Here is a 17,590-nt window from a genome sequence, read left to right as displayed (position 1 = left end):
GTTGTCACTCTGTGTCTCTCTTCACCAGTTCAGTGCGTTGTCATTCTGTGTCTCTGTTCACCAGTTCAGTGTGTTGTCAGTCTGTGTCTCTGTTCACCAGTTCAGTGCGTTGTCGGTCAGTTTCTCTGTTCACCAGTTCAGTGTGTTGTCAGTCTGTGTCTCTGTTCACCAGTTCAGTGTGTTCTCGGTCTGTGTCTCAGTTGACCAGTTCAGTGCCTTGTTGGTCAGTGTCTCTGTTCACTAGTTCAGTGCATTGTCGGTCCGTGTCTCTGTTCACCAGTTCAGTGTGTTGTCAGTCTGTGTCTCTGTTCACCAGTTCTGTGTGTTGTCGGTCTGTGTCTCTGTTCCCCAGTTCAGTGTGTTGTCAGTCTGTGACTCTGTTCTCCAGTTCAGTGCGTTGTCAGTCTGTGACTCTGTTCACCAGTTCAGTGCATTGTCGGTCCGTGTCTCTGTTCACCAGTAAAGTGTGTTGTCAGTCTGTGTCTCTGTTCACCAGTTCAGTGCGTTGTCAGTCTGTGTCTCTGTTCTCCACTTCAATGCGTTGTTGGTCTGTGTCTCCGTGCACCAGTTCAGTGTGTTGTCGGTCTGTGTCTCTGTTCACCAGTTCAGTGCGTTGTCGGTCTTTGTCTCTGTTCACCAGTTTAGTGTCTTATCAGTCTGCGTCTCAGTTCACCAGTTCAGTGTGTTGTCAGTCTTTGTCTCTGTTCACCAGTTCAGTGCGTTGTCATTCTGTGTCTCTGTTCACCAGTTCAGTGTGTTGTCAGTCTGTGTCTCTGTTCACCAGTTCAGTGCGTTGTCGGTCAGTTTCTCTGTTCACCAGTTCAGTGTGTTGTCAGTCTGTGTCTCTGTTCACCCGTTCAGTGTGTTCTCGGTCTGTGTCTCAGTTGACCAGTTCAGTGCCTTGTTGGTCAGTGTCTCTGTTCACTAGTTCAGTGCATTGTCGGTCCGTGTCTCTGTTCACCAGTTCAGTGTGTTGTCAGTCTGTGTCTCTGTTCACCAGTTCTGTGTGTTGTCGGTCTGTGTCTCTGTTCCCCAGTTCAGTGTGTTGTCAGTCTGTGACTCTGTTCTCCAGTTCAGTGCGTTGTCGGTCTTTGTCTCTGTTCACTAGTTCAGTGTGTTATCAGTCTGCGTCTCAGTTCACCAGTTCAGTGTGTTGTCAGTCTTTGTCTCTGTTCACCAGTTCAGTGCGTTGTCAGTCTGTGTCTCTGTTCACCAGTTCAGTGAGTTGTTGTTCTGTGTCTCTGTTCACCAGTTCAGTGCATTGTCGGTCTGTGTCTCTGTTCTCCAGTTCAGTGCGTTGTTGTTCTGTGTCTCTGTTCACCAGTTCAGTGCATTGTCGGTCTGTGTCTCTGTTCACCAGTTCAGTGCATTGTCGGTCTGTGTCTCTGTTCTCCAGTTCCGTGCGTTGTCGGTCTGTGTCTCTGTTCTCCAGTTCAGTGCGTTGTCGGTCTGCGTCTCTGTTCACCAGTTCAGTGCGTTGTCGGTCTGTGTCTCTGTTCACCAGTTCAGTGTGTTGTCAGTCTGTGTCTCTGTTCACCAGTTCAGTGTGTTGTCACTCTGTGTCTCTCTTCACCAGTTCAGTGTGTTGTCACTCTGTGTCTCTCTTCACCAGTTCAGTGCGTTGTCATTCTGTGTCTCTGTTCACCAGTTCAGTGTGTTGTCAGTCTGTGTCTCTGTTCACCAGTTCAGTGCGTTGTCGGTCAGTTTCTCTGTTCACCAGTTCAGTGTGTTGTCAGTCTGTGTCTCTGTTCACCAGTTCAGTGTGTTCTCGGTCTGTGTCTCAGTTGACCAGTTCAGTGCCTTGTTGGTCAGTGTCTCTGTTCACTAGTTCAGTGCATTGTCGGTCCGTGTCTCTGTTCACCAGTTCAGTGTGTTGTCAGTCTGTGTCTCTGTTCACCAGTTTTGTGTGTTGTCGGTCTGTGTCTCTGTTCCCCAGTTCAGTGTGTTGTCGGTCCGTGTCTCTGTTCACCAGTTCAGTGCGTTGTCAGTCTGTGACTCTGTTCACCAGTTCAGTGTGTTGTCGGTCCGTGTCTCTGTTCACCAGTTCAGTGCGTTGTCAGTCTGTGACTCTGTTCACCAGTTCAGTGCACTCTCGGTCTGTATCTCCATTCACCAGTTCAGTTTGTTGTCGGACTGTGTCTCTATTTACCTGTTCTGATTGTTGTCGGTCTGTGTCTCTATTCCACAGTTCAGTGCACTCTCGGTCTGTATCTCCATTCACCAGTTCAGTTTGTTGTCGGACTGTGTCTCTATTTACCTGTTCTGATTGTTGTCGGTCTGTGTCTCTATTCCACAGTTCAGTGCACTCTCGGTCTGTATCTCCATTCACCAGTTTAGTTTGTTGTCGGACTGTGTCTCTGTTTACCTGTTCTGATTGTTGTCTGTCTGTGTCTCTATTCCACAGTTCAGTGCACTCTCGGTCTGTATCTCCATTCACCAGTTCAGTTTGTTGTCGGACTGTGTCTCTGTTTACCTGTTCTGATTGTTGTCGGTCTGTGTCTCTATTCCACAGTTCAGTGCACTCTCGGTCTGTGTCTCTGTTCACCAGTCCAGTCTGTTCTCTGTCTGTGTCTCTGTTCTGCAGTTCAGTGTGCAGTCGGTCTTTGTCTCGGTTCACCAGTTCATTGTGGTGTCTGAATGTGTCTCTGTTCTGCAGTTCAGCATGTTGTCGGTCTGTGCCTGTGTCACCAGTTCAGTGTGTTGTCGGTCTGTGTCTCTGTTCACCAGTTCAGTGTGTTCTCTGTATCTATGTTCACCACTTCAGTGTGTTGTCAGTCCATATTTTTCTCATCAGCACTGACTATTTTCTTGTTCTCCTGTCTGCAGATCTTTCTGTTCCAGTTGTTAAGAGGTTTGGCTTACTGTCATGGACGGAAAGTGCTACACAGGGACTTAAAGCCTCAGAACCTGTTAATAAACGAGAAAGGAGAGCTGAAACTTGCAGACTTTGGTATGTTCCAAGAATACAAGCAAATAAAAAACAGAAACATTTTTAACGAAAAAGTATCTCCTCAGCAGAGTGATGTTTCGTGATGCCTGCATATCAACAATTGGCACTATTTGCTCCTCTATGAACTCATTTGCAATTAGGGTGCAGAAGCTATGTTTGGGGATTACCCGGTCTTGGTTGGGACAGCGCGTGCGGGTGGGGTGGTGCCTGAAATGGAACCATTAGCATTTCTCCCTTTTTCAGGCCACATCCTGTCTTTGAAAACACCACTCCGTTTGTCTTTCCAATGTGAAGGATGGTGAGAAAATTACTTCTCGCAAAATATCAGCATAGTGTGCTTGTCTGCATTGAAACATGGCTCATGGGAGCATAGATAATGCAATTATCAACTAGTGCAATCAGTTGCCTGTAAATGTCACCGAGTTCAGAGTCAAATGATTTCATCTCTCAGATTGATATTTACGGTTCTAATTACGGACTTGAGGCTTAACCGATTGTTAAGTTAATAAGTGCTCTTCTGTCTGAGGACATGCTTAGGTAGAATGCAAGTTCCATATTACCATAAGACTTTCCCTGTTACCAGTGACGGGTCCTTTGGTGTCAGTCGATGATCCCTTGCTGCCCATAATCTCTCTGCGAATTGCTACCGGGCTTAGGAACTTAGCAGCAGGAGTAGGCCATTCAGCCCATCGAGCCTGCTCTGCCATTCAGTAGGATCATGGCTTTTCCTCCATTTCAATGCCTTTTTCCCACACTATCCTCATATTCCCTTACGTCATTTGTATTCAGAAGTCTGTCAACCTCTGCTTTAAACATACTCAATGACTGAGCTTCCACAGCCCTCTGGGGTAGAGAATTCCAAAGATTCACAACCCTCTGAGTAAAGAAATCTTTCCTTATCTCTGTCCTAAGTGACTTCCCCCTTATTTCGACATTGTGTCACCTGGTTCTAGACTCCCCAACCAGGGAAACATCTTACCTGCATCTACCCTGTTTATCCCTTTAAGCATTTTGTAGGTTTCAATGAAATTACCGTTCATTGTTCGAAACTCTAGAGAATACAGGCCCAGTTTCCCCAATCTCTCTTCATAGGATCGTCCTGCCATCCCGGGAACAAGTCCAGTGAACCTTCGTTTCACTCCCTCTATGGCAATAATATCCTTCCTAAGGTAAGGGGACCAAAACTGCACATAGTACTCCAGGTGAGGTCCAATCAAGGTTCTATACAATTGAAGCAAGACTTCACTACTCCTGTACTCAAATCCTCTTGCAGTAAAGGCTAACATACCATTAGCCTTCTTACTTGCTTGCTGCACCTGCATGTTAGTTTTCAGTGACTTATTGACAAGGACACCCAGGTCCCTTTGTACATCTACACTTTCTAATCTCTTACCATTTAAGAAATACTCTGCACATCTATTCCTTCTACCAAAATGGATAACCTTACATTTTTCCACATTATATTCCATCTGCCACATTCTTGCCCACTCACTAAGTCTGTCCAAATCCCCTTGAAGCCTCTTTGCATCTTCCTCACAACACATTTTCCCACCTAGTTTTGTGTCATCTGCGAACTTGGAAATACTACATTTGGTCCTCACATCCAAATCATTGATATATATTGTGAACAGCTGGGGCCCAAGCACTGATCCCTGCAGTACCCCACTAGTCACAGCCTGTCAACGCGAGAATGACCCATTTATTCCTACTCTCTGTTTTCTGCCTGTTAACCAATCCTTAATCCATGTCAGTATATTACCTCCTATCCCATGTGCTTTAATTTTGCTAACCAACCTCCTGTGGGGGACTTTATCAAAAGCCTTTTGAAAATACAAGTAAACCAGGTTCATTGACTCACCTTTATCAATTCTGTTTGTAACATCCTCAAAAAACACCAACAGGTTCATCAAACATGATTTCCCATTCATAAATCCATGTTGACTCTGCCCAATCAGATCATTATTATCCAAGTGTCCATTTATCACATCCTTTGGAATAGATTCTAGCATTTTCCAACGACTGTTGTAAGACTAACAGATCTGTAATTCCCTGTTTTCTCTCCCTCCTTTTTTAAATAGTGGGGTGACATTTGCGACCTTCCAATCTGCAGGAACCGTTCCAGAATCTATAGAATTTTGGAAGATGATCACCAATGCATCCACTATCTCCATAGCTACCTCTTTCAACACTCTGGGATGTAGAATATCAGGTCCTGGGGACTTATCAACCTTCAGCCCCATTAATTTCTCCAATACAACCTTCTTATTAATACTAATTTCCTTCAATTCCTCATTTCCCCTAATCCCCTGGATCTCTAATTCTGGGAGATTCCTTCTATCTTCCTCAATGAAGACAGACACAAAGTAATCATTTAACTTCTCTGCCATTTCTCTGTTCCCCATTATAAATTCTCCTGACTCTACCTGTAATGGACCCACATTTATCTTAGCCAAACGTTTCTTTCTTACATACCTATAGAAGCTTTCACAGTTTGTTTTTATATTGTTTGCTAACTTACATTCATACTCTAGTCTCCCTTTTTTTTATTAGTTTCTTCATCCTCCTTTGCTGTATTTTAAAATCCTCCCAATCCTCAGGTTAACTACTATTTCTGGCAACTTTATAGGCCTTTTCTTTTAATCTTAACTTCCTTTGTTATCCACGGTTGACTGCCTTTACTTTTGGGGTTTTTGTGCCTTGAAGGAATGTATAATTGCTGTAAACTATGTAATAATTCTTTAAAGACTATCCATTGCCTATGTACTGTCAAACCTTTTAATGTATTTTCCCAATCCACATCAGCCAATTTGCCCCTCATACCTTCATAATTTCCTTTGTTCAAATTTAACACCCTGGCTTCAGATTGAACTGGTTTGCACTGGAGTGCTGACTTGGGTTGCATTAAAGTGCTGAAGTGGGAGTTTTGTGACTGAGGGTAATTAAGGGTTAGTTGTATCTAAAGTCTAGTCTGTCTTTTAAGTAGCAAATTAACTTAACAGTTGCTGTTTGGGTTGGAGAAGGTGAATTTTAGACCAGCTTTAAACAGAGTTCACTCAGGCTCTGCTTGCAGCTGCACCTTGTTAATTAGAGAATTGGCTTAAACCAGTTTTCAGGGGCTAGAGTCTGAGAGCATCGTGGATAGCACGTATAAAGAGGTGGTCACACTGCAGCTGAAGGGACATGAGGAAGGAAGGGAATGGGTGACCACCAGGCAGGTAGTTCAGGAGTCCCTTGGGGTCCTGCTTGCAAATCGGTATTCCATTTTGGAGACTGATGAGGCTGGTTCCTCCAGGGAGCGCGGACAGAGCCAAGCTTCTGGCACCACAAGCAGCCTGTCTGCACAGGAAGGGGGAAAGAGAGGAAGAGCAATAGTAATAGGGGATTCTATAGTCATGGGAACAGATAGGCGCTACTGTGGCCGTCAACGTGAGTCCAGGATGGTGTGTTGCCTCCCTGGTGCCAGGGTCTGGGATGTCACTAAACGGCTGCAGGGCATCTTGAAGGGGGAGGGTGATAAGGCAGAGGCCATGGTACATGGTGATACCAATGACATAGGTAGAAAGAGGGATGAGGTCTTGCATCAAAAATTCAGGGAGTTAGGCAGTAGACTAAAAAGCTGGACTTTTCGGGTTGTAATCTCTGAATTACATCCAGTGCCACATGCCAACGAGTATAGAAATAGGAGAATAGCACAGATTAATGCGTGGCTTAAGAGTTGGTGCAGGAGGGAGGGTTTTAGATTCCTGGACCACTGGGACCATTTCTGGGGAAGGTAGGACCTGTACAAGCGGGACGGTCTACATCTGAACCAGAGGGGGACAAACATCCTTGCTGGCGGGTTTGCTAGTGTTGTTGGGAGGAGTTTAAACTAACTTGGCAGGGGGAGGGAATGCAGACTCCTAGCAGAATAGGGGCACAGCTAAACACAGGAAAGCAAACAAGTCAGAGGGAATACAGCGGAAGTAAGTTTCAAAGGAGTAAGACCAGGATGGAAGGCCTCTACTTTAATGCCAGGAGTATTACAGGTAAAACGGATGAGTTAAGGGCAAGGATTGACACGTGGAATTATAATATAGTAGCCATCACGGAGACATGGTTGAGGGATGGGCAAGATTGGCAGCTCAATATCCCGGGATATAGAATCTTCAGGCGAGACAGAGGAGGGGGTAAAAGAGGAGGGGGCATTGCAATATTAATTAAGGAATCAGTTACTGCAGTAAGGAGAGATGATATCTTGGAGGGGGCATCAAATGAAGTTTTATGGGTAGAGTTTAGGAATAAAAAAGGGACAGCCACATTGCTAGGTGTTTATTATAGACCCCCAGATAGTCAGCGGGAAATTGAGGAGCAAATATGTGCTCAATTCACAGAGGTGTGTAAAAATAATAGGGTAATTATATTAGGTGATTTCAACTTTCCCAACATTAATTGTGCGGAGTTTGCAAGTTCTCCTTGTGTCTGCATGGGTTTCCTGCGGGTGCTCCGGTTTCCTCCCACAGGCAAAGACTTGCAGGTTGATAGATAAATTGGCCATTATAAATTTCCCCCAGTATAGTTAGGTGGTAGGGAAATATAGGGACAGGTGGGGATGCGGTAGGAATGTAGGATTAGTATAAATGGGTGGTTGATGGTCGGCACAGACTCGGTGGGCCGAAGGGCCTGTTTCAGTGCTGTATCTATAAAATAAAATAAAAATATAAATAAAATAAAATAATTGGGATAGTCATCGTGTTAGGGGCTTACATGCAGTGGAGTTCTTAAAATGTATACAGGAGAACTTTTCAGCTCAGTATGTAGAGGATCCAACAAGGGAGGGTGCAGTACTGGACCTAGTTCTGGGGACTGAAGCCGGACAGATGGTTGATGTGTTGGTGGGGGTGCATTTTGGTGATAGCGACCACAACATGGTACAATTTAAGCTTGTTATGGAGAAAGAAATAGACAAGTTGCAAAAAAAGATTTTGGATTGGGGGAGAGCGAATTTTAGTAAAATAAGGCAGGATCTGGCCAAGGTAGACTGGAAAGAGTTAATTGTCGGGAAATCTACAGAAGAGCAGTGGGGGGCATTCAAAAAGGAAACGGGGAGGGTACAGGCCCAACATGTCCCCGCTAGGGTAATAGGTAGGAGCAACAAGCCCAGAGAACCATGGATGACCAGAAACATTCAGGGTACGATGAGAAGGAAAAGAGAGGCTTTTAGCAAATACAAGGAGAGCAAATCAATGGAAGCATTAGTGGAGTACAGGAAGTGTAGGATGGAGCTTAAGAAAGCAATTAGGAGAGCAAAGAGGGGACATGAGAAAGCTCTGGCTGGTAAAAGTAGGGAAAATCCCAAGATATTCTATAAGTATATCAATGGGAAGAGGATAACCAGGGAAAGAGTAGGACCCATTAGGGATCAAGGGGGAAATCTGTGGGTGGAGCCAGAGGACGTTGGTAGGGTGTTGAATGAATACTTCACATCTGTCTTCACCCAAGAGAATGAGGAAGTAGATATGGAACTTAGAGAGAGAGACTGTGAGGTTCTTGAGCAAATTGTCATAGGGAGTGACAAGGTATTGGAGGTTTTGGCAGGCTTAAAAGTGGACAAATCTCCAGGTCTGGACGATTTGTGTCCCAGGATGCTGTGGGAGGCGAGGGTGGAGATTGCAGGGGCTCTGACCCTAATTTTTAATTCCTCTCTGGCCACGGGGGAGGTGCCAGAGGACTGGAGAACAGCTAATGTGGCTAATATTTAAGAAAGGTTGTAGAGATAAGCCAGGGAACTACAGACCAGTGAGTCTCATGTCAGTGGTAGGGAAACTATTGGAGAAAATTCTGAAGGAGAGAATCTATCTCCACTTGGAGAGGCAAAATTTGATTAGGAATAGTCAGCATGGCTTTGTCAGAGGGAGGTCATGCCTAACAAATTTGATTGAATTTTTTGAGCATGTGACCAGGTGTGTAGATGAGGGTAGTGCAGTTGATGTAGTTTACATGGATTTCAGCAAAGCCTTTGACAAGGTCCCACATGGGAGACTTATCAAGAAAGCAAATGCACATGGGATACAGGGTAACTTGATAAGGTGGATTCAAAATTGGCTTAGCTGTCGGAGACAGAGAGTGATGACAGACGGCTGTTTTAGTGACTGGAAGCCAGTGTCCAGTGGTGTACCACAGGGATCTGTGCTGGGTCCCCTATTGTTTGTCATTTATATAAACGACATAGATGATTATGTGGGGGGTAGGATCAGTAAGTTCGCGGATGACACAAAGATTGGCCGAGTGGTTAACAGTGAGGTTGAGTGTCTTGGGTTACAGGAAGATATAGACGGGATGGTCAAATGGGCAGAAAAGTGGCAGATGAATTTTGACCCTGAAAAGTGTGAGGTGATACACTTTGGAAGGAGTAATGTGACATGGAAGTATTCAATGAATGGCCTGTCACTGGGAAGTTCTGAGGAACAAAGGGACCTTGGCGTGTTTGTCCATAGATCTCTGAAGGCAGAAGGGCAGGTTAATAGGGTGGTGAAAAAGGCATATGGGACACTTGCCTTTATCAATCGAGGCATAGATTACAAAAGCAGGGAGGTCATGTTGGAGTTGTATCAAACTTTGGTAATGCCACAGCTGGAGTACTGTGTGCAATTCTGGTCGCCACATTATAGGAAGGATGTGATTGCATTGGAGGGGGTGCAGAGGCGATTCACCAGGATGGTGCCTGGGATGGAACATTTAAGCTATGAAGAGAGGTTGGATAGGCTTGGGTTGTTTTTGCTGGAGCAGAGAAGACTGAGGGGTGACCTGATCAAGGTGTACAAGATTATGAGGGGCATGGACAGGGTGGATAGAGAGCAGCTGTTCCCCTTAGTTGAAGGGTCAGTTACTAGGGGACACAAGTTTAAGGTGAGGGGCAGGAGGTTTAAGGGGGATTTGAGGAAGAACTTTTTTACCCAGAGGGTGGTGACAGTCTGCAATGCCCTGCCTGAGAGGGTGGTAGCGGCAGGTTGCCTCATATCCTTTAAAAAGTACCTGGATGAGCACTTGGCATGTCATAACATTCAAGGCTGTGGGCCAAGTGCTGGCAAATGGGATTAGGTAGACAGGTCAGGTGTCTTTAATGTATCGGTGCAGAGTTGATGGGCTGAAGGGCCTCTTCTGCGCTGTATTATTCTGTGATTCTGTGATACCTCACTTTCAAACATAATGTAAAATTCTATCATATTATGGTCACTCATCCCAAAAGGTTCTTTTACAAGATTATTAATTAGCCCTTTTTCATTACATAATATTCGATCTAAAATAGCATGTTCTGTCGTCAGTTCCTCAACATACTGCTCTAGAAAACCATCCCTAACATACTCCAGAAACTTGTCCTCCCCAGCATTAGTGCTGATTAGGTTTACCCAGTCTATATGCAGATTGAAATCACCCATGATTACTGTATTGCCTATGCCACATTCTTCTCTAATCTCCTGATTAATACCATGCCCCATACTACCACTACTGTTTGGTGGCCTATAAATAACTCCTACCAATGTTTACTGCCCCTTGCTGTTTTGTAGCTCCGCCCAAACAGATTCCACATTTTGTTCTTCCAATCCGAGATCTTCCCTTAATAATGTATTGATCGCATCCATTATTAATGCAACACCACCTCCTTTTCCTTTTTCCCTGTCCTTCCTAAATGTTGAATATCCTTGAATATTCAGCTCCCAGTCTTGGTCAGCCTGTAGCCATGTTTCCCTCATGACAATTAGATCATACCCATTTACCTCTAATTGTGCCTTTAAATCATCTTACCTTGTTGTGAATGCTGTGTGCTTTCAGGTAGAGTGCCCTTAACCTTGTCGTCTTGACATTATTCTGCATTCTAAGCCTAGTTGATGCTCGCCTTTGTTTCACCTGCCTTCTAATGTCATTTGCTACTTTTCTACCTCCTGTTACCAGCTTTACTTCCTTCCAATTTGAGCTACCCCTCAGGTTCCCATCCCCCTGACAAGCTAGTTTAAACCCTCCCCAACAGCACTCGCAAATCTTCCTGTATTAGTTCCAGACTTGTTAAGGTGTATCCCATCCATCTTGTACAGGTCCCACCTACCCCAGAACTGGTCCCAATGTCTCAGAAATCTGATGCCCTCCCTCCTGCACCAATTCCCAAGCCACGTGTTCAATCGATCAATCCTTCTATTCCTATGCTCACTTGCACGTGGCACTGGGAGTAATCCTGAGATTACTGCTTTGGAGGTCTTGCTTTTCAATTTCTTTCCGAACTCCCTAAAATCTGCTTTCAGGACCTCATCCCTCTTCCGACCTATGTCATTGGTACCAAAGTGGACCACGACCTCTGACTGTTCACCCTCCCCCAGAAGGACGTCCTGCAGCCGCTCCGTGACATCCCTGACCAACAGCATACGAATGAGTCTTGTGTGAACAGTAAACAACAAAATGTACTGGTTGGGCTGAATGGCCTGTTTCTTCTACTTATTTTTTGTTCTTTCATAGGATGTGAGTGTTGCTGGGAAGGCCAGCATTTATTGTCCATCCCTAATTGCCCTTGAGAAGGTGGTAATGAACTATCTTGAACCGCTGCAGTCCATGTGGGGTAGGTAGACCCACAGTACTGTTAGGAAGGGAGTTCCAGGATTTTGACCGAGTGACAGTGAAGGAACAGCGATATAGTTCCAAGTCAGGATGTTGTGTGACTTGGAGCGGAACTTGCAGTTGGTGGTGTTCCCATGCATCTGCTGCTCTTGTTTTTCTCGGTGGTAGAAGTCATGGGTTTGGAAGGTGCTGTCGAAGGAGCCTTGTATTTCCGTGTATTTCGCTATCGCGTGTGTGTGTCTGTGCCTGTGTATTTTTGATCTACAGTCTGAAAGTTCTCCATTTTCTCCTGCAGGATTGGCTAGAGCCAAGTCAGTGCCTACAAAGACCTACTCAAATGAGGTGGTGACGCTATGGTACCGCCCCCCTGATGTTCTATTGGGCTCAACGGAGTACTCCACATCCATCGACATGTGGTGAGACCTGTTACCTGTTGGATTCTGTCCATCATTCTGTCAAATGAGTACTAAACCGTGCCACCTCCTTCAACCCAACCTGGAGCCTCACACCAGGGTGAGGGCGGCTCAGCCAGTGGCCGTAAAAATCACTGTCGCCCTCAAATGGGTCGGTCCATGTGGGAGTGGGAGACATCTCCAATATTTCCCAGTAGGCTGTCCATTGCAGCATCCAGGAGGCCACAGAAGCCATCGACTCCAGATGAGGTCTTTTTACTGAGAAAGGATGAACAGGATGAAAGGGCACAGAGCTTTGTGAGAATAGCAGGATTCCCAACAGTGCAGGGCACCATTGACTGCATACACATAGCTTCATTTTATTTATTCATGGGATGTGGGCATTACAGGCAAAGCCAGCATTTATTGCCCATCCTTCATTGCTCTTGAGAACATAGGAACATAGGAGCAGGAGTAGGCCATTCAGCCCATCGAGCCTGCTCCGCCATTCAATACAATCATGGCTGATCAACCACTTGAATGCATTTTTCCCACATATCCCCTTATGTAACTGGTATTTAGAAATCTGTCAATCTCTACTTTAAACATACTCAATGACTGAGCTTCCACAGCCCTCTGGGGTAGAGAATTCCAAAGATTCACAACCCTCTGAGTCAAGAAATCTCCCCTCATCTCTGTCCTAAGTGGCTTCCCCCTTGTTTTGAAATTGTGTCCCCTGGTTCTAGACTCCCCAACCAAGGGAAACATCTTACCTGCATCTACCCTGTCTATCCGTTTAAGTATTTTGTAGGTTTCAATGAGATCACCTCTCATTCTTCGAAACACTAGAGAATACAGGTCCAGTTTCCCCAATCTCTCTTCATAGGACAGTCCCACCATCCTGGGAACAAATCTGGTGAATCTTCATTGCACTCCCTGTGTGGCAGGGTAAGGTAAGGGGACAAAAACTGCACACAGTAGTCCAAGTGCGATCTAACCAAGGTTCTATACAATTTCAGCAAGATTTCACCACTCCTGTACTCAAATCCTCTTGCAATAAAGGCTAACAGGTGGTGATGAGCTGCCTTCTTGAACCGCTGCAGTCTATTTGGTGTAGGTACACCCACAGTGCTGTTAGGAAAGGAGTTCCAGGATTTTGACCCAGTGAGAGTGAAGGAATGGTGATATAGTTCCAAGTCAGGATGGTGTGCAGAGGAACCTGCAGGTGGTGGCGTTCCCATGCATTTGCTGCCTTTGTCTTTCTAGGTGGTAGAAGTAGCTGGTTTGGAAGGTGCTGTCGAAGGAGCCTTGGTGAGTTGCTGCAGTGCCTCTTGTAGATGGTACACACTGCTGCCATTGTGCGTCGGTGGTGGAGGGAGTGAATGTTGAAGGTGGTGGATGGGGTGCCAATCAAGAGGACCGCTTTCTCCTGGACTGGATGGTGTTGAGCTTTCCACTTATCGCCCAAGCCTGGATATTGTCCAGGTCTTGCTGCATTTCTACACGGAATGCTTCAGTATTTGAGTCGTCGCGAATGGTGCTGAACATTGTGCAATCATTAGCGAACATCCCCACTTCTGACCTTATGATGGATGGAAGGTCATTGATGAAGCAGCTGAAGATGGTTGGGCTGAGGACACTACCCTGAAGAACTCCTGCAGCGATGTCCTGGGACTGAGATGATTGACCTCCAACAACCACAATCATCTTCTTTTATGTTAGGTATGACTCCAACAAGTGGAGAGTTTTCCCCCTGATTTCCATTGACTCCAGTTTTGCTAGGGCTCCATGACAGAGTCATAGAGTTGTACAGCATAGAAACAGGCCCTTCAGCCCACCGTATCCATGCCAACCATAATGCCTGTCTATACTAATCCCACCTGCCTGCATTAATTCCATATCCCTCTATGCCTTGCTCATTCAAGTACCTGTCCAGATGCCTCTTAAATGTTGCTACTGTTCCTGCCTCCACCACCTCCTCAGGCATCTCATTCCAGATACCCACTATTCTTTGTGTGAAAAATTTACCCCTTTGATCCCCTTTAAACTTCCTCCCTCTCACCTTAAATCTATGCCCTCTAGTTTTAGTCACCCCTACCATGGGAAACAGCCTCTGACTATCTACCCTATCTATGCCTCTCATAATTTTATATACCTCTATCATGTCCCCTCTCAGCCTCCTTCGTTCCAGGGAAAATAGACCCAGCCTATCCAATCTCTCTTTATAACTCAAGCCCTCCAAACCAGGCAACATCCTTGTGAATCTTTTCTGCATCCTCTCTAGCTTAATCACATCTTTCCTGTAGTGCGGCGACCAGAACTGCACACAGTACTCCAAATGCGGCCTAACCAGCATTATGTACAATTGTAACATGACGTCCCAACTCTTATACTCAATGCCTCGGCCGATGAAGGCAAGCATGCCATACGCCTTCTTCACCACCCTGTTTACCTCTGTTACCACTTTCAGGGAACTATGTACTTGCACCTCAAGGTCTCTGCTCAACAACACTCCCCAGGGCCCTGCCATTCACTATATATGTCCTGCCCTGGTTTAACTTCCCAAAATGCATCACTTCGCACTTATCTGCGTAGGCTGGTCCAGAAAGTTCAAACACATGGGATCCAGGGTGAGCTAGCAAATTGGATACAAAATTGGCTTGGTGATTTGCCACTCCTTTGTCCACTTTCCCAGTTGATAGAAATCCTGTTGTAACCTTAGACAACCTTCTTCACTGTCCACTATGCCACCAATTTTGGTGTCATCTGCAAACTTACTAATCATGACCCTACATTCTCAGCCAAGTCATTAATATATATGACAAACAACAAAGAGCCCAGCACCGATCCCTGCGGCACACCACTAGTCACCGGCCTCCAATCTGAAAAACAACCCTCTACTACCACCCTCTACATCCAATCACCAAGCCAATTTTGTATCCAATTTGCTAGCTCACCCTGGATCCCATGTGTTTGAACCTTCTGGACCAGCCTACCATGCGGGAATTTGCCAAAGGCCTTGCTAAAGTCCATGTAGACAATGTCCATCGCCCTGCCCTCTCAATCCTCTTGGTCACCTCCTCAAAAAACTCCATCAAATTCGTGAGACATGATTTCCCATGCACAAAGCCATGCTGACTATCCCTAATCAGACCATGCCTTTCCAAATGCATATAAATCCTGTCTCTCAGAATCCCTTCCAATAACTTTCCCACCACTGATGTAAGGCTCACCGGCCTGTAGTTCCCTGGCTTATTCCTGCAGCCCTTCTTAAATAAAGGCACAACATTAGCTATCCTCCAGTCAGCCGGTACCTCACCCCGTCGCTAACGATGATACAAAAATCTCTGCCAGGGCCCCAGCAATTTCCTCCCTTGCTTCCCATAGCATCCTATGATATACCTTGTCAGGCCCTGGGGATTTATCCACCTTAATGTGCTTCAAAACCTCAAACACCTCCTCCTTTGTAATGTTGATATGCTCCAGGATATCAGTGTTCCCTCCCTTGAACTCACTAGCTTCCATGACCTTCTCCACGGTAAATACAGACGAGAAATATTCATTTAAGACCTCGCCCATTTCCTGTGGCTCCACACATAGATTACCACACTGATCCTTAAGGGGACCTACTCTCTCCCTAGCTACCCTTTTACTCTTAATATACTTACAGAATCATTTAGGATTCTCCTTTATCTTATCTGCCACGGAAATCTCATGGCCCCTTTTCGCCCTCCTAATTTCCTTCTTAAGTGTACTCCTACATCCCCTATACTCCTCGAGGGACTCGCTCGATCTCAGCTACCTATACCTGACATATGCCTCCTTCTTTGTCCTGACCAGACCCTCAATATCCCTCGTCAACCAAGGTTCCCTAAACTTGCCAGCCTTGCCCTTCCATCTAACAGGAACATGCTGGCCCTGAACTCTTCCTCTCTCATTTTTAAAAGCCTCCCACTTGCCAGACATCCCTTTACCTGTAAACAGCCTCTCCCAATCAACTTTTGAGAGTTCCTGTCTGATGCCATCGAAATTAGCCTTCCTCCGATTTAGGGCTTCAACCTGAGGACCAGTCCTATCCTTTTCCATAAGTATCTTGAAGCTAATAGAGTTATGGTCACTGGTCCCAAAGTTCTCCCCCACTGACACATCAACCACCTGCCCATCCTCATTTCCTAAGAGGAGGTCGAGTGTAGCCCCTTCTCTAGTAGGGCCATCCACATACTGCTTCAGAAAACTATCCTGGACACACTGAACAAATTCTTCCCCATCTGATCCCTTAGCACTAAAGCAGTCCCAGTCAATATTAGGGAAGTTAAAATCACCTACTATTCCAACCCTATAATTCCTACACCTATCTGTGATTTCCCTACATATATGCTCCTCCAATTCCCTCTGACTATTGGGGGGCCTGTAGTATAATCCCATCAAAGTGATAACCCCTTTCTTATTTCTAAGTTCTACCCATATGGCCTCGCTGGACATTCCCCCGGTATATCCTCTCTAAGTACTGCCGTGATGTCCTCCCTAATCAATAGTGCAACTCCCCCTCCTCTCTTACCTCCACCTCTGTCACGCCGGAAGCATCAGTACCCCGGAACATTGAGCTGCCAGTCCTGCCCATCCCTCAACCATGTTTCCCTAATATCACATATGATGTCACACGGGCGGCACAGTGGCGCAATGGTTAGCACCGCAGCCTCACAGCTCCAGGGACCCAGGTTAGATTCTGGGTACTGCCTGTGCGGAGTTTGCAAGTTCTCCCTGTGACCGCGTGGGTTTTCGCCGGGTGCTCCGGTTTCCTCCCACATGCAGGCGATTGGTAAATTGGCCGTTGTAAATTGCCCCTAGTGTAGGTAAGTGGTAGGGAATATGGGATTACTGTAGGGTTAGTATAAATGGGTGGTCGGCACAGACTCGGTGGGCTGAAGGGCCTGTTTCAGTGCTGTATCTCTAAATAAATTTTAAAAATGCTGCCTTGATCACCTCTGGAATTCAGCTCTTATGTCCATATTTAGACTAGGGCTGTAATGAGATCTGGAGCTGAGTGACCCTGGTGGAACCCAAACTGAGCGTCAGTGAGCAGGTTATTGCTGAGCAAGTACCACTTAATAGGACTGTTGACAGCACCTTCCATCACTTTGCTGATGATTGAGAGTACACTGATGGGGCAGTCATTTGCCAGATTGGATTTGTCCTGCTTTTTATGGACAAGACGTACCGGGCAATTTGTCAGTGTTGTAGTTGTCCTGGAATGTTTTGTCTGCAGATGTGACTAGTTCTGGAGTACTCCAAGCAGACTGAGGGACTCTTTCACCGCCCCCCCCCCCCCCCACTCCACCTACATGGCCACAGCTGCAGGATCCTGAACCAAAACTCAAAATCCTACCCATGGACACACTGTTGCCCACATCCATCCGAGACGTATCATCACAATGTTCCTTTGGCCACGATCTAATGATAAAAGCGACCATTAAAAACCTTTACATAACATCTCTATCCAACAACACAAATAACAATTATACAAACCAACAAGGAACTACTCACCCTTGTGCCATCCCTTGTGCCTGTCTTCTGTGTGCCATTGCCTGTCCTAATGCTCCTATGCAGTTCTACCTCAGTGGCTGCAGCATGGCTGGTAGAACGTTGCTGATTTTCACTGGGGGTA

General features: G+C 45.8%; 1 protein-coding gene across 1 annotated transcript in view; it reads left to right on the top strand.

Annotated features, from left to right (window-relative positions):
• Positions 1-17,590, top strand: part of LOC137380448 (cyclin-dependent kinase 16-like) — a 1,435,048-nt gene that overhangs the window by 1,385,221 nt on the left and 32,237 nt on the right. Inside the window, exons 9-10 of the mRNA XM_068052374.1 lie at positions 2,827-2,950; positions 11,829-11,949. Coding sequence (XP_067908475.1) covers positions 2,827-2,950; positions 11,829-11,949 — 245 coding nt within the window. The remainder of the gene's footprint in view (positions 1-2,826; positions 2,951-11,828; positions 11,950-17,590) is intronic.

This window comes from Heterodontus francisci, chromosome 19 (assembly GCF_036365525.1).
Source record: "Heterodontus francisci isolate sHetFra1 chromosome 19, sHetFra1.hap1, whole genome shotgun sequence".
Taxonomy (NCBI): Eukaryota; Metazoa; Chordata; class Chondrichthyes; order Heterodontiformes; family Heterodontidae; genus Heterodontus; species Heterodontus francisci.
The sequence above is the reverse complement of the archived record's forward strand: the minus strand, read 5'-3'. Positions and strand labels throughout refer to the sequence as shown.